The sequence below is a fragment of the Typopeltis vanoorti genome, chromosome 8 (genome assembly GCF_054136105.1).
Source record: "Typopeltis vanoorti isolate ZY-2024b chromosome 8, IOZ_Tvanoo_1.0, whole genome shotgun sequence".
In the NCBI taxonomy this organism is placed as follows: domain Eukaryota; kingdom Metazoa; phylum Arthropoda; class Arachnida; order Uropygi; family Thelyphonidae; genus Typopeltis; species Typopeltis vanoorti.
This window is the reverse complement of record NC_143556.1, coordinates 145362373-145386411: the sequence shown is the minus strand read 5'-3', so window position 1 is coordinate 145386411 and position 24039 is coordinate 145362373. Positions and strand designations below refer to the sequence as shown.

Here is a 24039-nt window from a genome sequence, read left to right as displayed (position 1 = left end):
CAGAAATAGTTGAGTGCCTGAGGGAAAGAAATTTGTCAATTTTCTTTGGAGAGAAACCATTATTAATAAAAGTTTTTTTAAGAAAACGGAGTTCATTTTCAATTTCTGTTTCATCTGTAAGTAATGATTTGGCTCGGTGAGCTAAGGTAGAAATAATACCACATTTTTGTGGGGGATAGTGATGGGAGGAATAGTAGATAATAGTAGATCTTATTATCTTATGATAATAAGATCTACTTACAAAACTCAGGTCTGGCTATGGGCAGCCCACTCTCTCCGATTCTCGCGGATATATTTCTCAACGATTTTGAAGAAAAAGCTATTAACTCCTTTCACTTTAAACCAAAAGTCTGGTACCACTATATTGAGGATATTTTCCTCATCTGGGAAGACGGTGTCAATAACCTCTATTTATTTTTAGACCACCTAAACAAGTGCCATGAAAAAATCTCTTTCACCTTCGAACTGGAATCAGACGACTGCCTTCCCTTTTTAGACCTCAAACTTACCAGATGTGCTGAGAGCATTAAAATCTCAATTTTTAGAAAGACTACTCATACTGACAGATACCTTCATGCTTCCTCCCATCACTATCCCCCACAAAAATGTGGTATTATTTCCACCTTAGCTCACCGAGCCAAATCATTACTTACAAATGAAACAGAAATTGAAAATGAACTCCATTTTCTTAAAAAAACTTTTATTAATAATGGTTTCTCTCCAAAGAAAATTGACAAATTTCTTTCCCCCAGGCACTCAACTACTTCTAAAGATCCCTCTCCCCCAAGAGCCTTCATCTCCTTGCCTTACATCAGCTCTCTTTCACCAAAACTGGCCAAGATTCTCAAGAAATTTAACTTCAAAACTTGCTTCACTACGCTTCCAAAACTTCGTTCATTACTTAGCAAACATAAACAGAAACATCTTCTTACTCAGTTTCCAGGAGTGTACAAGATTTTATGTGATTGTGGAAAGCCATACTATGGACAGACTGCCAAATCCATTCTTCTACGTTTGGATGAACACCGTAGAGATATCTCCTATAACAGGACTAGAGCTAGCGCTCTCTCTAGCCCCGTTCTCTTTTCAGCTAACTCAGACGAAGGCCACCAACACATCGTAAACTGGACTCAAACTTCTAACATCCATGTGTGCTACGATGAACTCGAAAGAAAGATTGTCGAATCTAGGGAAATTTCTCTAGATTCCTCTCATATCAACAACAGCCTGAGTTACAATCTCTCTGACGCACACGCTGCTTCTGTTCAGTACTGGCGCACTGGCGACAGTGCGTAGTATATGTTTGTTTGGAACTCATATTCGCATTTGTTTTTCAAACCCGCTACTGTCTTTTTATACTTGTTCTGTTATTACAATTTTAATTCTCTGTAATTTTTTATATACTTCTTTGATTGTGATACCTGAGGATGTTGATCTATTCAACGAAACTAGTAAAATCTTTTTAAATATATCTTGTCATCTTTTTATCTCTCGGTAACAGTCATTAAAGCTTTTTTATTATATTCCAACCGAGTAAAAATGAATTCTGAAAAAAAAAAAAAAAATATATATATATATATATATATATATACACACACACACATACATACTTAAAACATAATCCCCTTTGCATATGCAAAGAGTAGAAAAATGTGACAGCTTGACAAATTTTTGTAATGATTTCGAACACTAAATTTCAATAACATCCATTCAGTCAAGATCAAATCTAATAGACATCTATTAATTTATTTTTTATATCTAAAACCAATAAAATACACATTGGTAATTAAGACAGTATTCTTAACAAAGAATTTGTTGTTAATTAAGACTGTATTCTTAATAAAGAATCTTAATTGCACAAAACTATTCTTAACTCCCACCTTATTCAAATGATAAGAAAATATTAAGATAAAAATATTAAGAAAGTATCAAACTGAGCATACCTTTAAATTGGCAACAGGACATTCTTTTCCTAACAGTTTAAAGGCAACATATGACACCTGGTAAATATCGGGCCTTTTTTCCAAATCAGGTTCCAACATATACCCTAGGTTGTATCAAAATATTTCGAACATTTGCAAGAAAAGACACAAATGGCATTCATTATAAAATAAATTAATTATTCATAACGGTGCTTTCCAGTATAAACAACACCAAGAGGGGGTTGTTTAGACTGGAACTATTTGCTTAACTTTCTATTAAGAATTGTACTTGAAGTGGGGGAGTGCTTCACAGATGACGATTTAAATATAATCTGATATAATTTTTAGATTCTTCATGGCAGATTATTTCTGGCAAATTATTGCAGCCATACTTCATATATATATATATATATATATATGTGTGTGTGTGTGTGTGTGTAAATAAGTTTTTTTACCTTGGGAAAAATGTATATTAGGGTTACCAAGTAATTTTATAAACTTCGTTATTTTACTCCTAATCCCAAGTAAGCAAACAGTTAAGTTTGCGCCTGAAACGTAGTTCAAGTCTAAAGGTGGTGCAACACCAGGGCAATTTGTTGTAAAGGTGGGTAAAGCTCTGATCACTATTCTTAGTATTTTCCATAATGTAAAGCATATCTCACTAAGAGATGTATACTGCATTATGGGTGGGAGCACTACCCAGACCGGTTTCAACTTTTTTGAGGTCTCCTCAGTGAGTAGCAAGACCCTAAATACCAAGGTTTTAGTAATTCAGAGCCTTATCAACTTTACCTATACAAGTTGCTACAAGGTGTTTTTATTTTGAATAATCTCTGGAGGAGATATAGATGTAAATAACATTTTTTACCTTGGGAATAATGTATATTAGGGTTAACAAGTAATTTTATAAACTTGGTTATTTTACATCTAATCCCAAGTAAGTAAACAGTTAAGTTTGCACCTGAAACGTAGTTCAAGTCTAAAAGGTGGTGCAACACCAAGGCAACTCATTGTAAAAGTGGGTAAAGCTCTGATCACTATTCTTAGTATTTCCATAATATTTTCCAAGGTAAAAAAAACTTATTTACATCTATATCTCCTCCAGAGATTATTCAAATTAAAAACACCTTGTAGCAACTTGTATAGGTAAAGTTGATTAGGCTCTGTATTACTAAAACCTTGATATTTAGGTTCTAGCTACTCACTGAGGAGACCTCAAAAAAGGTTGAAACCGGTCTGAGTAGTGACCCCACCCATAATGTATTGCAGTATACACCTCTTAGTGAGATGTGCTTTACATTATGGAAAAATACTAAGAATAGTGATCAGAGCTTTACCTACTTTTACAATGAGTTGCCCTGGTGTTGCACCACCTTTAGACTTGAACTACGTTTCAGGCGCAAACTTAACTGTTTGCTTACTTGGGATTAGGAGTAAAATAACCAAGTTTATAAAATTACTTGACAACCCTAATATATATATATATATATATATATATATATATATATATATAACAGTGTCGTGTTCCATTTAAACACTGTGTGAAGAAATATCCAAAGCATAACCTATGTCGTAACTATACAGATGATCAGTCATGTACTTTTTGTGTCAAGGCAGATGTTAACAGATCTACCAGTCCCTCCAAAGTATGCTAAACTACAGGCACAAGGAGCTGAATGAATGGTTTGGAAACTACATTGAGATAGTTTGTAGAAAACTTCATCTATTTTTTTGCTATTTTTCTGAAATACCACGAATATAAGGGATGATAGATTGTTGTGATCTTTAAAAAGAGAAATCAGATCTTCATTAGAATGAAATTTCTCTCCCTCTATCTTTTCTCTCTCTCTCTCTTTCTATCGCAATCTTTAAAATTTTTTTTAAACAACTCTTGTTTATTCTGGGATAAGCAATTCACACTCATAGCCTCTTCCATTCAAGACACTATTTGTAATCTGTGCAACTCCTATTATATTATTATTATACAGGTATCTCAATGGAGTCAGAAAACTCATTCTAGGAGATCCATTATTCACACTTCTTAAACTCATTCACTAATGAAGCACTCAACCATCTATGGCAATCCATCCCACCCTCCAAGCAAAAAAAATCTAGTCCTAACATCCTTGCTACACCAACTCTTACACAATTCCCATGGATGATCCCTTGTTCTGTCCATCCCTGCCATGTACTAAAAAATCTTCAATGTACGTGGGCTGTTCAATAAGTAATAAGACTAATTTTACTGTGGCGAAACCGCTCATCACAATATTAATTTCTGTGGAATAAAGAAATGTTGCTGTCTGTATTAACAAAAGAGGTTGATAGATGGTATACAGGCTGATGTGCCAGAGTGTCACGTGACTAAATGCAAATGCTCATCGGCGCGCCTACGAGGCGCGACCAGTCTTCGAAATGGAAGCGTCCTTGGAACAGTGTTATGCGATTAAATTTTGAGTGCGTTTGCAAAAATCGGCATCAGACACTTTTAACATGATACATAAAGCTTTCCACTATGAAGCAATGTCGAGGGCAAGTGTTTTTCGTTGGCATAAAACTTTTAAGGAAGGAAGGCAAAATGTGGAAGATCTTGAACGTGATGGAAGACCTTCAACGTCCATCACAGAGACAATTATCAACACAGCAGTGATTATCATCAAGCACGTCAAAAGGAAGCATCCATTGCTGAAGAATGGCTTCTTATTGCACCACGATAATGCAAGGCCACAAATTGCTGGTTGTGTAGTGGATGTTTTGCAGAAGAACAACACAGATATCCTACCACACCCTCCATACAGTCCCGATCTCGCACCGTGCGATTTCTGGCTGTTTCCTCAGCTCAAGAAACCACTAAGAGGCTGCCATTTCGAAAGTAACAAAGCATGTGTAAAAGCTGCAGAGGCAGTTTTGAAAGAACTCTCAAAAAATAGACTCTCACATGTGTTTAAGAAGTGGACGCAACGGTGGGACAAATGCATCGAGTCTCACAGCAGTTACTTCAAAAAAGACCATGTAAATGATGACGAGTAAAGGTAATCTGTTTTCTGTATAAATGTAGTCTTATTACTTATTGAAAAGCCTACATAAATTCCTATAAAAACTCCTTTAATCACACATGCTTCTATCATGTCTCTTTTACCTATCAGGTGGTTTTTGAAGCCCACACATCTTAATTCTCATAGGCAGCATTCTATTATTCTGCAACAATCTTCGTCACACACCTATCGATTTTCTCAACCACTTCTTCATCTCCATGGAATCCAGGATACCAGATCTGCAAGCAGTAGTTCAGATGTTGTCTTATTAGCACATGATAAACAGAAACAATAACTTCTCTATCTCTACTTATTGATGTTCAACAACCACAAAATCTGATATGTGTGTTTTGGCTAACTTTGCAACATGTCATCTAAACTTTAACTCCCTAAAAAAAAAAACAACTAAAAAACAGGACTTGCTCCAGTGAACAAGGACTTCAACATGAATTAAAAGTTACCAGCAATACCTTCCTGAAAAATGACTACAACCAAAATACTATCAACAAAATTCTTCACAAGACTCCACTTGTGGAGTCTTGTGAAGTCACAAAACAAAAATTAACTAGATTACAATAAAACTGTAGCCACTCCATATATTAAAGGTATATCAGATATAATAAACAGCATACTATAGAAATCCAACCTTAATGCTGCCTTTAAACCTCCTGCAAAATTAAAAATCTTATTAAATTCATACAAGAATCCCTTCCTCTGCTGGCCACATTCTGGAGTATACCATACTGTATTCATTGCACCTGTAATTTGCCCTATATAGATGAAACAGGATGCACAATTCCTATCAGAAAAAAGGACCATAAATGGCATATTAAATTTAATAACTGTGGTAAATCTGGCCTTTCTGATCATGTCCTGAATACTCTACACAGAATCGACTAGAAAGGCATCTGCTGTTTACAATCACACCAAAACATGGTACGAGAATAAATTTAAGGAGGCCTGTGAAAATTTTATTAATCACCTTTAACTTAACAATAATGGTGGTCTAAAAATCCCAAGAATATGGATGGTACATATTCTACCCACTTAACCGTTTTGTCTAAGAATTAATTATAATTAGGGCTAAGCAATCCAGGATCATAACTCTAATATAATATTATTATTACCACCCCAAGACCTCATGGAGTCAAAGACTCATCTGGGAGGTCCTTTTATCTTACACACACATCTCATCATACTGTGTTTTAAACACATTCAAACTCCTTGCAGACACCACATTCTCAGGCAAGGCATTCCAATCATTCACAACTCTGCACGAAAAAAACCTGCCTCTCACTCCCCTACTCACACCTTCTTTATATAGTTTCCAGGGATGACCTCTAGTTCTCCCCTGATCTCCCACTATTCTCTGTAAAACTTCTCCAGCATTGATCCTATAACAACCCCTTACCAACTTGTAGGTCTCGATCATATCTCCCCTCTTCCTCCTATCCACAAGACTCTGCAAATTACATCTTCTCAATCTTTCCTCATACTTGACATTCCAGAGGTCAGAAACTACCTTAGTCAGTCTCCGATGGACCCTTTCCAACATCTCTTCATCCTTTTGAAAACCCAATGACCAAATCTGGGCACAATAGACCATGTGTGGCCTAATCAAAGCCTTATATAACAGAAGAAGAATCTCCCTACTTCTACACGTCAGTGTCCTCCACATCATTCACCAAAAGTCTTTGTGTTGTCTTCGAAGGAAAATGGCGGCCGGTAATGAAGGTTCGCCATCGTTATCAAAGAACGGTAGCATAAAAGAAATGAGTCAGTGTACTAGCTGTGAAATGTACGCTTTGCGGAGTGCGGTCGGAGTGTGGTTAGATGATAATAAAGGATTGAAGGTGTGTAGAAAATGTAGGGAGAATGCGGAATTGAAGTGTATTTCGGATCGTGAGTGTGATATTTTTGTCAACCTTCAGAATGAAGGAAATAGGGATATGACAAGAAACGGCAAGGTTGTATATGAAAATTGTGAGAGTGTGAATGATAGTATAAATGGTTTCTCAGAAAAAAAAAAAGATGAGATAGATGCATTGAGTGAGATCGTGTTGTTGAATAATGCAATAGAAAGAGCAAAACAGCAGCTAGAGTGCATGAACAAAAGTAGACTGAATGAACCAACCAATAATAAAAGGTATGACAGGAAAAATAGACGTATGAATGTGAACATTAACAAAATGAAGGATAGAGTGCTGTATGGAGACTCGTTAGTATGAGGTGTGTTAGTAGAGGATTTGACAAAATCGTACCAACCTGGTGCGACCATAAAGGACGTAACTGCGTCTATTAGAGAGCAAAAGGAAAGGGTGAAAGAAATGATTGTTGTTGCAGGTACGAATGATTTGAAAGGAGATAAAATGGAAATGATAGAAGACCTGAATGAATTGTTTGAGGTAGCAAAAGAAAAGAGTGAGAGAGTTAGAATGATTAGTCTTTTGCCACGGTATGACAGTGAAATGTTTAAAAGGAGGGCTATAATTGCAAATGACTTTATGCGTGGGTTATGTATAACGAGTGGTGTGGAATTTGTGGATGTGTGGAGTGAGTTTGATGGGCGAAAGGATCTATATAAGATGGATGGCTTGCATTTGAATGGTTACGGTGTAAGAAGACTTGAGAAAGTGTTGCTGAATGTAGTGGATGTGCAAATTCAGGGAAACTAGATTTGTTGGGGGGGAGTAGAGATACAGTCCTTATGGAGGCGGTTGAATGTAAGAAAGAATATAATATGCCAGAGCAAATAAGGACAACAAATCTGAGAGGGATAGTTAATATAAGGCATCAAGGTAGGGTTGGGGCTAATGGGGGTCTTAAATTCATGTACACTAATACTAGGAGTATTAGGAACAAGAAGGAAGAGTTTTTGGCCATGGTTGGCACTTCCAGACCACAGGTTATAGGTATTAGTGAAACATGGCTGACTGTAGATGATATAACTAGTGGGATTGAATGCGATGGGTATAGTATGTTCAGGAATGACAGAGAGAATAAAATGGGGGGAGGAGTATTGTTGATGATAGCTGATGAGCTCCAGCCAAGGAGAATAGAAGTTGAATTGCAGGATAGAGAAAAGAGCACATTTGAGGCCATTTGGTGTGAGATTGTGGCTAGCAGAACTAAATATACAATTGGGTGCTGCTATAGACCAGGTGATGGAAAAGATGGTGGTGACAGTATGCACAAGCAAATAGAAGAAATGAGTGGAAGGAGGGTGATTATTATGGGAGATTTCAACTATGGTCGCATTGATTGGAGTGAGGAGAGGACACACGGGAGGAAGGAACTGGATTTTATGCGGTTATTAAGGGATAACTATCTGCGACAGCATGTAATGGATAATACTAGGGGTCAGAGAGTGCTTGACCTAGTAATTACATCTGAGGATTTGGCTGTAACAAATATGACCACATTGCCACCAATCGGTGAGAGTGATCATAGGGTCTTAACTTGGGAGGTGGCTAAAGGTGTAGAATTTTCAATTAAGACAGGGTACATGTGGAATTATCGGGCTGGAAAGTATGACAAGCTTAGGAGTTTGATTGGTTCAGTGCCATGGCATGTACAACTGCAAGGACTAGAAGTTGATAGTGCATGGGAGGTAGTTAAGAAGTGCTTGCATGAAGCAATGGCTGACTGTATACCTAGAGTCCGAATAATAAATCAAGTAGGGGTTAAATGGATGAATAACACCATTAAGCTTGAGTTGCAAAAAAAGAAACAACTATGGAGGGAATTTAAGAAGAAGGGTGACCAGCAGGCACATGAACGGTATAAAGCGCAGGCCAGAAGGGTGACGAGTGTGGTAAGAAAAGCAAAAAAGGATTACGAAAGAACATTGGCCATGCAGGCTAAAGAGAATCCTAAACAGTTTTTTAGATATGTAGCAAGTAAAAGGAAAAATGTACATGGCAGATTGATTTTAAAGAATGCTGATGGTAGGGAGGTAACTGAATCAGTTGAGATAGTTGAGTTACTGAGTGAGCACTTTGCAAAAGTATATCATCCAGGTGGTGACATTGCAGAAACGAATAACCCAGTAGATTATATGGGAATTGTGGTTAATGAAGTGGAGGTGAGTAGTCTATTGCATAACCTCAATGTCAATACATCTGTGGGATTGGATGGTATACCAGCTCGTGTTGTACGAGAAGCAGCTAAAGAATTGTCAGTACCCTTGACCATTTTGTTTAATTTGAGTCTCGGCTCTGGTTTAGTCCCGAGCGGGTGGAAAGAGGGGAAAATAGTTCCACTGCATAAAGGTGGTTCCAAGACTGCTGTTGTAAATTACCGACTGATTAGCATATCAGGAATCATTGTCAAGGTCTTAGAGAAAATAGTCAAGAGGAAAATACAAGATTGGATAGAAGAAAATGGGATACTGTATCGGGGACAGCATGGTTTTGTGAAGGGTAGGTCATGCCTCAGTAACTTGCTCACGTATTATAACACAGTGACGGCTGAAATGGATAAGGGTAATGGGTTTACGGTGATTCTACTGGACCTTGCCAAGGCCTTTGACAGGATTCCACATGGAATTCTAATCAGTAAATTGCAGCATATGGGAATGGACATAGGATTGGTGAGATGGATAGGAGGGTGGTTGAAGGAGAGATATCAGAGAGTGGTTTACTCGGGAGTAGAGTCCACAAGACGGCCTGTGACTAGTGGTGTGCCACAAGGATCTGTTCTTGGACCACTGCTGTTTAATTTGTTCATAAATGATATAGGAAATGATCTGAGAGGAACAGTTCATTTGTTTGCGGATGATGCGAAGTTGGGTAGGGCAATAGTGAATGCAGATGACGTCAAAATTTTGCAGGATGATTTGGATAGATTGGAGGTCTGGGCTAAGGAGAATGGATGTCAGTTTAATGTGGCAAAATGTAAGGTTATGCATTTTGGGGCGAAAAGATTGGCGGCAGTTTACTGCATTTGTGGAACCGTGCTCCAGGAAATTGATGAGGCACGAGATTTAGGAGTGTTGGTAGATAAGGAATTGAAATTTAGGGGACACATTGCAAAAGTGACCAAAACAGCTCATCAAATCACTTGGTTGCTGAAGAATACGTTGACAAGCAGAGACAAGCAGGTTATTGTTCCTCTCTATCGAGCCTTGATAAGACCCCATCTAGACTACTGTGCTCAGATTTGGTCACCTAGGTTTCTTCTTGATAGGGAGGAGGTGGAGAGGATCCAGAGGCGAGTGACCAAGATGATAGCAGGTCTGTGGAATGAACCTTATGAGAACAGGTTGAGGATTTGTGGGTTGCAAAAATTGGTTGATAGGCGGAGGAGGGGAGATATGATTGAGACATTCAAATTACTGAAGAGTATCTATAAAATTAATTCAGAAGATATTTTTGAGAACAGGGCTGGTTGTGGGAGGACTAGGGGACATCCATGGAAACTGGGCAAAAGTGTGGTTAGTAAAGGTGTAAAAGCTGGGTTCTTTACTTTTAGAGTAGTGAATGAGTGGAATGCGCTCCCTGAGTCTGTGGTGGATGCTGTGACAGTGAATGAGTTTAAGGCGAGGTATGATAGATACTGTATGAATGTCAAATAGTTGTGATGAATATGATTTGGGGCCTCCCTCGATGAGTCTAATGACTCCCTGGAGTTGCCCGTAATAATAGTAATAGTAATAATTTTAGTGATGTGTCCCCTAAATTTTTGATCCTTATCCACTATCACCCCCAGATCTCTTATTTCGTCTACCTCCAACAATATATTCTCAGCAAGCATAAATTCTGCATCCCATCTTTGTTTTCCAAATTTTAAAACCTTACATTTTGCGACATTGAATTCACATCCCCATTTCCGTGCCTAATCACTCAATCTATTCAATTCTTCCTGTAAGGCCACAACATCTCCACTACACTTCATGGTTCGTCCCAACTTTGCATCATCTGCAAACAACTGAATATCTCCATCCAAATCTTCACCAATATCATTAATATACAAGTTAAACAGTAATGGCCCTAAAACAGACCCAAGGCACTCCACTAGTAACTTTCCTTTTCCTTGATATCACTTCCCCATACACAACTTGTTAATACCTATCAGATAGCCAGTCTCCAACCCAATGCAGCAATCTAATATCCAACCTCATCTCCTCTAGTTTGACTGTCAACCTCTCATGAGGTACTCTATCAAAAGCCTTTGCGAAATCCAAGTATATTACTGTGTATCCTTTTCCTCTGTCCAAGGAAGCAGTCACTTTATTGTAATAAGTACGTAGATTACTAAAACATGACCTCCCTTTAGTAAATCCATGCTGCCCATCAAAGATAATACCATTGTTATCAACCCAAATCGGGATCCTAGTTCTCACAAGCTTCTCCAACAACTTAACCACAACACTTGACACACAGATAGGCCTATAGTTTGATGTTCGAGTTCGATCACCTCCTTTATGAAGTGGCACAATCTTGCCCTCCTTCCACTCTTTAGGGACTTGACCAAGTGCAAGACTCGTATTAAAAAAATATGTCAAGGCAGGTGTCAACTCTCTGGCACATTCCTTCAGCATACGTGGTGATATATTATCAAGTCCCACAGCCTTATTAATATCTAGTTTACTCAACTTCCCATACACCTCTTGCTCACCTACAGTCAGTCTCTCCTCCCCATCATCAACTGCTCTCAATCCCTCCATGAAGTCACATTCACAAGCTTGAGAGATCTTTATGAACTGCTCATTAAGTATCTCCACCACACATTCTGCATCAGCTGTCTTTATACCATTTTCTCCAATCAATGTCATTCTTCCATAATCATTCTTTCTTTTGCTGGCTACATATCGAAAGAACTCCCTAGGATTCTTTTTGGTTTCATTAGTTAACTGCTGTTCATACCTCTCTTTAGCTACTCTGACCAACCAAGTCACCCTCCTTGCCTGGTCTTTGTAGACCTCATGGAATTGGTTATTTCCACTTCTCTTATGCTGCCTCCACAATGCCCTTTTTCTCTGTATCACATGCTTAATCCCTTTATTCATCCATCTCACACCCACCTTATTTAACCTTCTCACCCTTGGAATACATTAAGACATTTCATCTACTAAACAGTTTTTGAAAATCCCCCAAGCTGCATTGATCTCTTTTTCAGGTAACTTCTCATTCCATGCTACACCTGCAAGCTGTCTCCTGAGCTCTTCATAATCACCCCCTTGTAGTTCCACTCCCCCTCCCTTTTTACCCCTTCTGTCCTCATGAAACACATCATACCCTTCCATCTCAATTCCTGTCAGGATGTCATCCTCTTCCAACCATGTCTCACTTATTCCGACAATTTTTGGGTAAACAGATGCAATTAGTGCAACCATTTCATCTGCCTTGTTTCTTATACTTCCAGCATTTGTATACAAACACAACAGCTCATTTCTGGATTTACAGCTAGTTCCACTGATACCACTCACTCAATGTGATTTCTCCATGCTCAACTGGGGCCATTTCCCTTTCTGCTTCTTCATTTTAAAACCACTTTCAATTCCAACTGTTTCCTCTTGATCCCTGGTCATCCCATTCCTTTCCTGCCTACTCATGCTCACCTCCTCTTGGAGCATCCACCTTTCTCATGCTGTGTACCCCTGTCCACCCTGACCCCCCCCCCATTCCCTGCTCCTCTTGCACACCCATTCTCTCATTTTCTATATTCATACCACTCACTTCCCCATTCATAACCACCTCTTCAATCTCTCCTGTCTTACTCTCCGGCTCTGCCACATCACTTCCCACTCGATCTGATTCATTCTCTACCTTCCAGCAGCAGTCTCTCCAAGCGACTCGCACGATAACCACTCAAATGCAGTCCATCACTCCCAAACAGCTCACTTCTGCTCTCAAACTCATTCCACACATTAACAAACTGTACTCCTGTCTCATCACACATTTCAGCCAGCATATCATTCATAATCCTTGCTCTCCGCCTCATTTCACCACAGTCATACCTAGGCAACACGCTAACTACCCTTCCTGTCACACTATTCTCTTTTATCCTTCTAAGCAGCCTGCTGATATCCATTTTGACACACTCTTTGTCCTCTCTCAAATCATTCGTACCTATTAATACTATTAACTCTTTTGCTTGCTCCTGCCTCATATACAATGCCTCAATCACCCTACTCATTTTACTGCCTGGAAAACATACTTTGTGCATCCTCTCATCCAGCACACCTTTAATAATGGAGTCGCCATACAACGCCACTCACTCATCTTTCATTAACTCTTTCATGACGTCATTATTTATTTTAATAGTTTTACCCGAATTTTCTAAATTTCATTCCGCATCCATTTCATTTCTTGCCTCATCCAATCCATTTCAACTTCCGAATCTTGCGACACTTTCTCTCTATCATTCAATCTTTCTAACTCTCGATCCCCACTTCTCACTTTCACTAATCCTTTGTTTCCATACTTTTGGTCCAACATGCATCCAACTTTCGCTATCATTCTTCCCATTTTCACACTCATTCATCTTTCTTTGTTTCTGCACTTTCAGTCCAACATGCGTCGAACTTTCGCTATCATTCAATCTTTTTTCGCTATCATCCATTCTTTCGATTTCTGCGTCACGCCATTTCTTGTTTCATTTGTTCTCTCAATTTCGTTTCCTTCCGTCACTCTCACCTCACTTTCATCCCTTTTAACATCCATTATGGTTTTCAAATCGCTCTTTTTCTTTTTTACTGATTTTTTTTAACATTTTTTTGCCTCTCTTTTTCTCACCATCCTTCTCTTTCAAACGAAAGAGAAGGATGGTGAGAAATTAAAATAATTATTCCTAACATAGTTGTAGTCTCCATAATTTTACTAAAATGACCACTCCTGAGATGTTGATTAGCCTATAATTTGCTACTTCTGTCATCAAGCCTCCTTTATGCAATGAGAATGTTTTGCCCTCTTTCCACTCCATTAGCACTTTCCTAGTACTGTGGCTTAATATCAAACAGTTTGGTCAAAGGAGTGATAATTCCCTTGCACATTCTCATGATACACTGGCCAATATGCCATCTAACCCCATGCCCATGTTTGCAATGGGGTTCTGTAGTATAATAAATTTAGTTTAATCCTTTATCCAAGTGTGAGCAAACAAAGTTTGCACCTTAAAGTATCTTCAGGACTGGGGTAAGGTGGTACACACCAGGGCAACTCATTGCAAAGGTGGAGCAAGCAACCAACAACTCCTGTCTCAGTATCTCCTATAATGCAAAACACATCTCCTTGCGGATGTCTAATGTTATGCATTAAGGGAAGGGCCACTACCCAGACTAGTTTCGACCTTTATTGAGGTCTCTTCAGTGGGAGCCAGGCCCAAGTTGAGATACTAGGCAGAAGCATTAGCAGGTCATCTCCACCTATAGGAATTGCCAAATGGTGTGCCACTCTTTTTTAATAAATTACTCTGGATTTAGAGAAAGTTTCTGTAGTATTCTTAGCACCTCCATTTCTTCAACCTTAATTCTCTCATTAGTCAATGTTCACATTCAGCAATGCAACATCACCACCTAGATGGAACATCTGCAAAAAGATCACAGTAATTCAACTATCTGATTTGCTTCAATTACCTCCCCATAAGCACTTTTTTCAGTCATCCTTCTACACTCTCTTCTCCTTTTACTGGCTACATAGTAAAAGCACTCTCTTTAGGATTTCTTTTGCCTCATCATCCAGTTTTATCTTATAATTACCATAAATGTTGTCTTCTTGCCTATGCCTTGTTCTGCTCATGAGCATGTTGATTACCTTTTTCTTTATGTTCCTCCACAACTTTCTTTCTGTGCAACTTCTGTTTGATGATGCTACTCATTCACCTACTGCTACCTGATTTATCCTTCTGACTCTGGATATACAGTCTGACACTGTGTTTTTCAAACATCCCTTGACCAACTTCCATGCACCCCCCCCCCTCAATACTGAAAGCTAACTTCTCAGCTTGTCGTAATCATCCGTTTTGTAATTCCATGTATACTCCTCTTAATAGAAAATTCTGCTTGTCTGACAATCTCTCAGGTCAAGACTACATGATCATTTTCCCCGAGCAGAAGCAGCATAGCTACATCGCTTACTGTTAAGTTCTCTAATGCTATCCAGCACCTCTTGAAACTTTTGTTTCTTCCATTACACGCTGTCAGATAATTATCTCAGCAGCTGTATAAATTCCATTTCCTTCTCTCCCTGTGACCATTCCTCCTCATAATCTATGTGCCCATGGTTGAAATCCCCAATAAAGAATAAACCCGTACTCATTGTGCTAGTGCATGTCATTTACATTCTCCTTCATACCCCCTGGATTACAGCAGAAATCAATTGCATATTTCATCCAGTTAGCCTCTATCCCAAGATACAGTCTCAAATGAACAGTCCTCTGCATCCCTGTCCTCCTGATGTACTTCCACTCTTTTTTGGCTTCAATTTTTTGCTATCATTAGCAACTTCTCCATTATGTTTCTTCTGTCCCTCTCTGAAGATACTATATCCTTTGCATTCTATTCTTAAGACAATATATAATACTTAGTCAATCACGTCTCACTTATGTCTATAAGTTTTGGGCAAGTTCAGCTAACCAATGCCAAAATCTCCTTGACCTTATTTTGAATACAGCAATCCCTCGATTAGTGCGCCTAATGCATTCTTTAAAACAGGCGCATTAATCGAAAATGCACTAATCGGATATAATAACCTATGGGAAAATGTATAATTCGTTCCTCAGATTTCTTTTTTGTCCCTTAATTTTTTTTATAAAAAAATTAGGGTATGTCTCAGGGCCTAGTTAAAGGAAACCATGAAGCTGAAACACAATAAAACATATTCAGAATATAAATGTATTATTCTGCGTCTTAACAAAGAATTGAGCTAACAGAATTTGGTGGGCATTCTGTTTTCTTTTTTTTCTTTCATACAACTGACGGCATGGCCCTATTGCCTCTTCTGCAAATTTTACTGGTTCTCTTTTCACCAGGGGGTGAAAATAACCTATGGGAAAATGTATAATTCGTTCCTCAGATTTCTTTTTTGACCCTTAATTTTTTTTATAAAAAAATTAGGGTATGTCTCAGGGCCTAGTTAAAGGAAACCATGAAGCTGAAACACAATAAAACATATTCAGAATATAAATTTATTATTCTGCGTCTTAACAAAGAATTGAGCTAACAGAATTTGGTGGGCATTCTGTTTTCTTTTTTTTCTTTCATACAACTGACGGCATGGCCCTATTGCCTCTTCTGCAAATTTTACTGGTTCTCTTTTCACCAGGGTCAGTTTCTAAGCATTGCTGCTTAAAAACTTTGACTGCACAAAAACTATTTTTAAATTGTTTCTGTGAAACCTCTTTGGGCTTGTCAGTGATTAAATTTTCTTCATATTCTTCAGAATTTTCTTGCTGTGTATCTAAATTTAGCAGGTCGGAATCACTCAACTTCTCAGAATGGGATTTAATTAACTTAGATTCATTTGAAAAGCCTCTAAAATCATTTGCACAATGTGGAAGAATGTGCTTCCAAATGGCTCGCATATTGCTAGCAATAATTTTATTCGACTTTGTGACTTTATAACCATGCTGAGATTTCTCTGATTTGGCCTAGAAAAGTCTTGGAGGCATTCGCTTCAAAAAAAAAAAAAAAAAAGCCAGTTTCATTGACATTAAATATTTGTTGATCACAATAGTCTCCTTCTTACACAAATTCTTTTACTCATGATTAAAAATTAGGAAAATAATTTAAAATAAAAAAGTAAGGAAAAAACAATTGCACGAGATATGATCAGCAAAATGCTATGTAAAGCAGACGACATAAATTTTGGCGGTAAATTTGGAACATAGTGCACATGGAAATTGTGTAGTATGCCATTAAAAAATAACTTTCTAAAATGTTTCAAATCGGTAACTAAATCATTTCATCCTGGTGAGTGATTTTTTAAATAGTTAGTCATAAAAAATGTATAGATCGAAAATGTTTAAAATCTGTAACATTTACTTTTAAGATGTATATATGCGCACTAATCGAATTTGGGTATCGAAAAAAAAAATACGTACTAATCGAGGGATTGCTGTACTTCTAGTATTAGTATCATCCCACAATCCACATCCTCCCTTTGTGCAAGGGAAGTTATAGGATGAAGCATAGCACACTAAATTAAGAAGCTACACCAAGCATTACATTATTATCTGAGACCTCCAGAGAGGCAAGGACTCATCGAGGGAGGCTATAAATCATTTTCATTTGCCCAAATTTCCAGTCTATTCAAATCATTTTGTAAGTGTTGGATATCACATCCCTGATTGCCCTGCCTACCTTCGCATCATCGGCAAACAGTTACACATCTCCTGTTAGAGGAGATGTGCTTCCTAATGTCATTAATATATAGATACAACAACAATGGACCAAGAACTTAAACCCTGAGGTACAATGTTTATCTTAAATCTGGCATATTCATACCCACCATATACAACTTTCTGATATCTGTCTGTCAACCAGCCATCATCCAAGTCAAGAGTTTATATTCTAATCCAATATTCTCCAGTTTATGCGACAGCCTTTCATGTAGTAGCCCATCAAATGCCTTAGCAAAACCCAACATTATCATAGTGTATCTATTCACTTTACCCAACTCAATCACAAAAAAAATCACTTTACCCAACTCAATATATAGATAGAACAACAATGGACCAAGGACTGAAACCCTGAGGTACAATGTTTATCTTAAATCTGGCATATTCACACCCACCATATACAACTTTCTGATATCTGTCTGTCAACCATCCATCATCCAAGTCAAGAGTTTATATTCTAATCCAATATTCTCCAGTTTATGCGACAGCCTTTCATGTAGTAGCCCATCAAATGCCTTAGCAAAACCCAACATTATCATAGTGTATCTATTCACTTTACCCAACTCAATCATAACATTGTTATAAAATATGAGCAAATTGCTAAAACATGACCTCCTTTTAAGTAAACCAATGCTGCTCCTTGCAGAGTATAGCTTGTTTGTCTACCCATTTCTGTATGAGTCCAACTTCTCTAAAATCTTCACTATTGCACCGGAGATACGGAGAGGTCGGTAGCTAGACACATCAGTTTTTGCACCACCCTTGTACAATGGAACTATCATACATACCTTCCATTCTTGTGGTATCATTCCTGAGCTGAGACTCAAGTAATACAAACACGTTTAAGGCCTAGCCAATTCTGCTGAACATTCCTTTAGCAAACAGGCTGATATTCCATCTGTCCCTATTGATAAATTCTTATCAAGGTTATGCAACAGCTCTTCAACCTCATTTTCAAGAACCTCTAGTTCTTCATCCAATGCAGCAGTAGTACTGTGCACCATGTTAAATACACATGGTTGATATATCTTATCTTAGCAAAGTGAACACTCATTAATTGAACAATCTCATTAGCTTCTGACACTAGAGTACCATTTGCATTCAATGAAGTTATTCTTCCACATTCATTCTTTCTTTTGCTTGCAGCATAACAATAAAATTCTTTTGGACTGCCTTAAACGATTTTCGGATTGCCAAAATTCACCACCAGGTTTATTGTAAATACCAAATGCATGGAATTTGCATATCATGCAACTCAACAAGAGCCAGGAGGGTTTAAAAAGATGAAGATTGTTAATATCATCCATAGTGATGGCACAAGCATTGCTGCAATGTACTTTGCTTGCATACTACTTAAACAATTGCAGTGCTGTTACTGCACTGCAATTGTTTAAGTAGTACACTCTCCCAATCATCCTCTTTCAATATGATTCTTCTACCTGTTATATGAAACAGCATTCACCATACCATTTCTCCAAACAACTATGACCTCCAGCTGTTAAAGAAATACATCACAGATTCCTTTTACCTTTCCCACATTTGACACCACTATTTTATAGATTTTGGAACCTGTCATGTGCAGGTTTGAGAGATGTACGATTTTTACTATTCTAATAGCAAAGAATATTAACAATGTTGCCGACTCTCAAGACTAATAAATCTACTCATTTTAAAGTTACAGATTAGTTTATATTTAAAAAATATAGTGATATGAATATCTAGTCACCTCAAATTTTGATAATCCATAACTGGCTTTCATTTTCTTTGTATAATCTCAATGATTTACTCAATAACAGTCAGCATTAAGGAATCACACATCATAAAAAACTTAGTTTAATACTGACCATATACAAATATTTTAACATTCTTTGCCTACAAGTTTCGCTAGCAAACTGTCTAGCTTTTTCAGGGCGTTGATGGAAAAGTATAAAAAATACTAGTAAATGCAAATTGAAAGGAACATTAAAAAAGTTGTAAACACTCTAGTAGCTAAGATTGCACGTTTGCGTGACAGAGACTGAGTGGACTTATTGTTCTTAATCATTATCACACATGCGTGTTTGTTGAAAACACATAATGTGATTACTAGCTAGCTGTAGTTCAGATGGATTTAGAGAGAGGATAAGGTTTTTCCATGAACTGTTAAGAATAGTGCCCTGGTTTCTGTTGCTGTTTCTGCCAGTTTTTAACACTACTGCGGCTTCCTTGAATAAACGATGTTTATAATCGTCGTCTAAACATGGCATGGAGCTATTTTGCCACTTTCATGTGGTTAGACGTACAGAAATGATGTGCTAAGCAGGAAGAAATACTTCTCTTGTGGTTTACATCACCAACGTGCTCTCTCTGTCTGATTATTTTTTATGCTCAACTTTCAAACGACCAAATATGTTTAATTTTGAATTACACATCAATCAAAGGAACTTTTTTTTAAATTTACAACACTAAATTTTATTTTCAAGAGAGTGAACAGCAGTTTGCTAACTAAATAATGTAAATACACTTGGTCGTCGACTTACGATCGACTTCCGTTCTGGCTAACACGTAAGTCGATCTGGTCGTATGTCAGCCATATATTTATTAACAGTATTCTTTAACCTTTCTAATCTTTTTATCATCTTTATAATTTATTTTTATAATCTTTTAAATTTATAATTATGTATATTGTACATAATGTGAAAAATAATACTGTACTGTAAACATAAATATACAATTCATGACTTATTTTTCACGGTATTAACAACACCACACACACACTTTTATCACAAAGATGTTTTATTAACGCACCGTGAAAAATAAGTCATGAATAACCATCAACACCTAAGCTTACCTGTTAGATAAAGATACAATCTAAAATTAAGGTAAAAATTAATACAAATGAAATTTACAAAATCAATTTTTAATCTTTGCTTGTGCTGGATTGTGGATCGTCAGAGTCATGTTCTTGGGTTGAGGTAGGAGATGTTCTCTTGATGAGGAACATGCTGAGCTTTGTTTAAACAGTTTGTTACTTTTTTTCTTCATACATCTCACGATACCAACGCACAGCATCTTGAATGATATGTTCAACCTTCGTGAATCGTTCGACATTAAGGTCCATTGCTTCGAAACTGGCGAGAACTTTATTCAGTTGCGAAAAAGAATCTGATAAACTCTTTGCAGTGAATTTTTTTCTGGCTCCTCTTCTTCTTTCTCTTCTTCCTCTCTCGCTTTTTCTTCTGATACTCTCTGTGCTTCCAATTCAATCAACTCGTCATCCGAAAGTTCTTTTATTTCACAATCTAACAACTCCTCTACGTCTTCTATTTCACATTCTAATTTAAGATTTTTTGCAAGTTTAACTATTTTTTCTGTAATCAATTCCAGTTCCTCTCCTTTTTCAAATCCTTCAAATGAATTCGCATAACATTTTAGATACTTTTTTCAAATTTCTGACACAATTCTTTGTTACATATTCCCATGCGGTCGAAATATTCTTGATACACTGAAGAATGTTGTATTGCTTCCGAAAGTCTCAAAGATAAATCAGCATCAGAATCTATTGCTTCGATGGCTTGTGCGAATGTCGTTCTGAGATAGCGAGCCTTGAATGCTGAAATAGAACCCTGATCCATGAGTTGAATGAGAGCAGTTGTGTTAGGTGGCATAAAAACCACTCTAACATCATGTTGAAGGTCGTCCAGGGGCATTGTCCAAAATCAATAAAATCTTGAAAGGGATACCTCTCTCCGCACAATATTCATAAGTCTGGGGAATAAAGCAGTTCATGAACCAGTCTTCGAACAGTGCTCGAGTCACCCAAACTTCAGGGTTTGAACGGTAGTAAACAGGCAGTGTGTGCTTGTTGATGTGCTTAAATGCACGAGGGTTTTCTGAACAATAAATGAGAAAAGGCTTCAGCTTAAAACCCAAGGCATTCAGACCAAGCAACAAAGTCAACCAATCCTTAAAAGCTTTGAATCCTGGCATCCTTTTTGCTTCTTGGTGTATGTACGTACAATTAGGCATGCATTTCCATTGCAAGCCAGTTTCATCTACGTTAAATATTTGTTCCAGTAGATAACCTTCTTCTTTGATTAAAGAGTATAAACTATAAACGAATTTTTAGGCTTCATCTGCACTTCCTGCTTCTCCTGTGACATGTACATTATGCAAAGCAAATCTTTTTTTAAAACGCTCTTTCGTCTCTGGCACGTGATTTTAAACTGTGAAACAGACTTCTAGCCTTCGCTTGCACTGTGCAAAGGCTCATGGGTGAATTTCTCTGTGTTAAATCTTACATCCGCATAAACAACAATTTCTCCTTTTCATGGATGGGTACCTGTCGTTGTTTGGTTAAAATTGTAGACTTTATAGGTGCGGAACCTTTCACAACTTCCCGAATTCTTTCTTTGTCCTTAAGTATTGTCGACACCATGGAATGTGATAACTTCAAGTCACGTGCTATCGTATTCACTTTCTTTCCGCCTTCATACTTCTGGATAACTTTCATTTTACACTCTAAATCAATTGTTTTCCTTGACTTCTTAGCTGGCGTATCTGTAGATGAAGGCATTTTCCTTTTACTAGACATTTATGGGTAGTATTTCAGTAGAATTTTAATTAATACACCACACTCAACAAATGCGTGAAAGCGATTGAGTGTATGAGAGACAGTTATCGTATGATAACTATTGTATCCCATAGTTATCGTACGCGCAGCTGCCTGATTTATCAATTTATTCATAATTTTTTTTTTTTTTTTTTGTGGTTGTAAGTCGACGACCAGGTGTACTGAGGGTTTTACTATAAAAGCCCGAAAATTGTAAATCCTAGCATTTATCATAGTCAGGTGGTAAAAGCCTGAAAAAGGCTTGTATACGTTTCCATTTTGGGCTTTTACCAAACCATTTTGGTAAATACTGGCATTTACCAACACCAATTGGAAAAAGCCTGAGTACAGTGCAAGTATAGACGGGTGTGAGCGATGACAGATCTAGAATCAGTTTTTTTTTTTGTGCGGATATATTTCACTTTTTTTTTTTTTTTTTATTTCCTTCATATTGTGATATCGGAAAATGTTTTACGAACTTTTGAGTGAATCAGTGAATGATAAGGATAACTTTTATTTACCAAATGAGAGATACAATTCTCTTGAATTGTATCTCTCATATGAAGTTGAATGAAGTGAAAGGAGCTAAGTGTTGAAGAGTAAAGCAATGTTGGCAACATAGATGGAAATAAACAACACAACAAAGTGGTCAGACAGATAGGCTTAAGTTATGCAAATAAGTTACTTTTATTTCATGAACATTTTCTCATAATACATTAATTAAATGTAATAAAATAATAAAGCAGTTATGTTTAATGTTATTCTGGACATTATGTTTCAAATTTAAAATCAGAAAATTTAAAGGAAAATTATTATAATGTAAACAAAACGGGCTTTTATCAATTGGTGTTGGTAAAAGCCCGAAATGGAAGCATTTACAGGCATTATTCAGACTTTTACCACCTCACTATGATAAATGATACGATTTACCAGCAAAACCTAGGATTTACCACTTTTCGGGCTTTTACAGTAACACATATATACAGCTAATTCTCTTTTTACACGCTTTTTTTGTTTTACACAATTTTGAAATAACACTGTTTAGAAAACAAAAGCACTTCTATTTTTACACGGAATATTTTGAATTAACATGTTTCAAATGGCGTTTGTTTTTAAAATTTTGGTTTGCATTCAGTTCTGTTTAAAAGAGTATTTCCATTATAATTATCATTCCCTAGAATGGTACATATTTACTTAAACTTGAATTTTGGAGAATCTGCTCGATGTTTTAAATATAAGGGATTACTCTACTCTACAGAATGTAGACAATTGTCGCAACAACAACAGAAATCTATTTTTGTAATTACGATTCTCTGAAGTTAAGCGAACAGATGATCTATTATATTGACTTGATGTTGGTTCCTTGAAGCAGAAGGGTGCTATGCTGATTCCTCGAAGTTGGTCCGTTATGGGAGGCCTGCCTATATAAAGCTGCTTTAAACTGTTTACTAAGCAATCATAACAATTCAATATGTTTATGCGTCTCATGTTTTGTTCATGAAAGTTTTATTTGTGCAATAGAATTATACAGGTATGTATTAAATTTTGAAGTTTTGTATGCGTAATATCAAATTAGTAAAATTAATTATCATTTTTAGATATTTTTGTAACATTACCCCATTAATCACGATATCAGATAATTCAGTTATACAGAAGAAAAGAAAAAAAAGAAGAAAGTTTCTATTCCTTTAGAAACTAAGATCCAATTTTAGATTGGTAAATTTAGCAGCTGGAGAAGGTTCAACATCCTTAGGGAAATATTTTGGATTGAATGAAGCTACTGTGAGAATGATTATGAAAAATGAAGAGGCCATTAGACAATCGGTTCTTTATGGAACAAAACTAGGTGCTAAGTTGTCATCGTATACGAGAGACATTATAAAAGTGAAGATGGAAAAGGCCCTAGTGATGTGGATAAAACATTGCTCACTAAAAGGAATATCATTAGATGGAAATGTCAAACAGAAAGCATTAAGGTTGTACAAATAGATTCAGGAAAAGGAGCCAACTTAGCTGAAGCTACAAAAAAAAAGAGAAAATTGTGGAGAGAATTCAAGGAGAAAGGTGACCAGCAGGCACATGAACAGTAATAAGCACAGGCAAGAAAGGTACCAAGTGTGATAAGAAGGCAAAAGCAGAGTATGAAAGAAAA

The 24039-nt window shown here is 37.0% G+C and overlaps 1 protein-coding gene across 6 annotated transcripts in view; it reads right to left on the bottom strand.

Moving 5' to 3' along the window:
* The window catches only part of LOC150104406 (uncharacterized), a 459199-nt gene that overhangs the window by 203064 nt on the left and 232096 nt on the right, over positions 1 to 24039 (bottom strand). For all 6 annotated transcript variants that reach the window (XM_090396357.1, XM_090396356.1, XM_090396354.1 and 3 more), the window contains one exon: positions 1944 to 2047. In XM_090396357.1, the coding sequence (XP_090252483.1) occupies positions 1944 to 2047 (104 nt within the window). The remainder of the gene's footprint in view (positions 1 to 1943; positions 2048 to 24039) is intronic.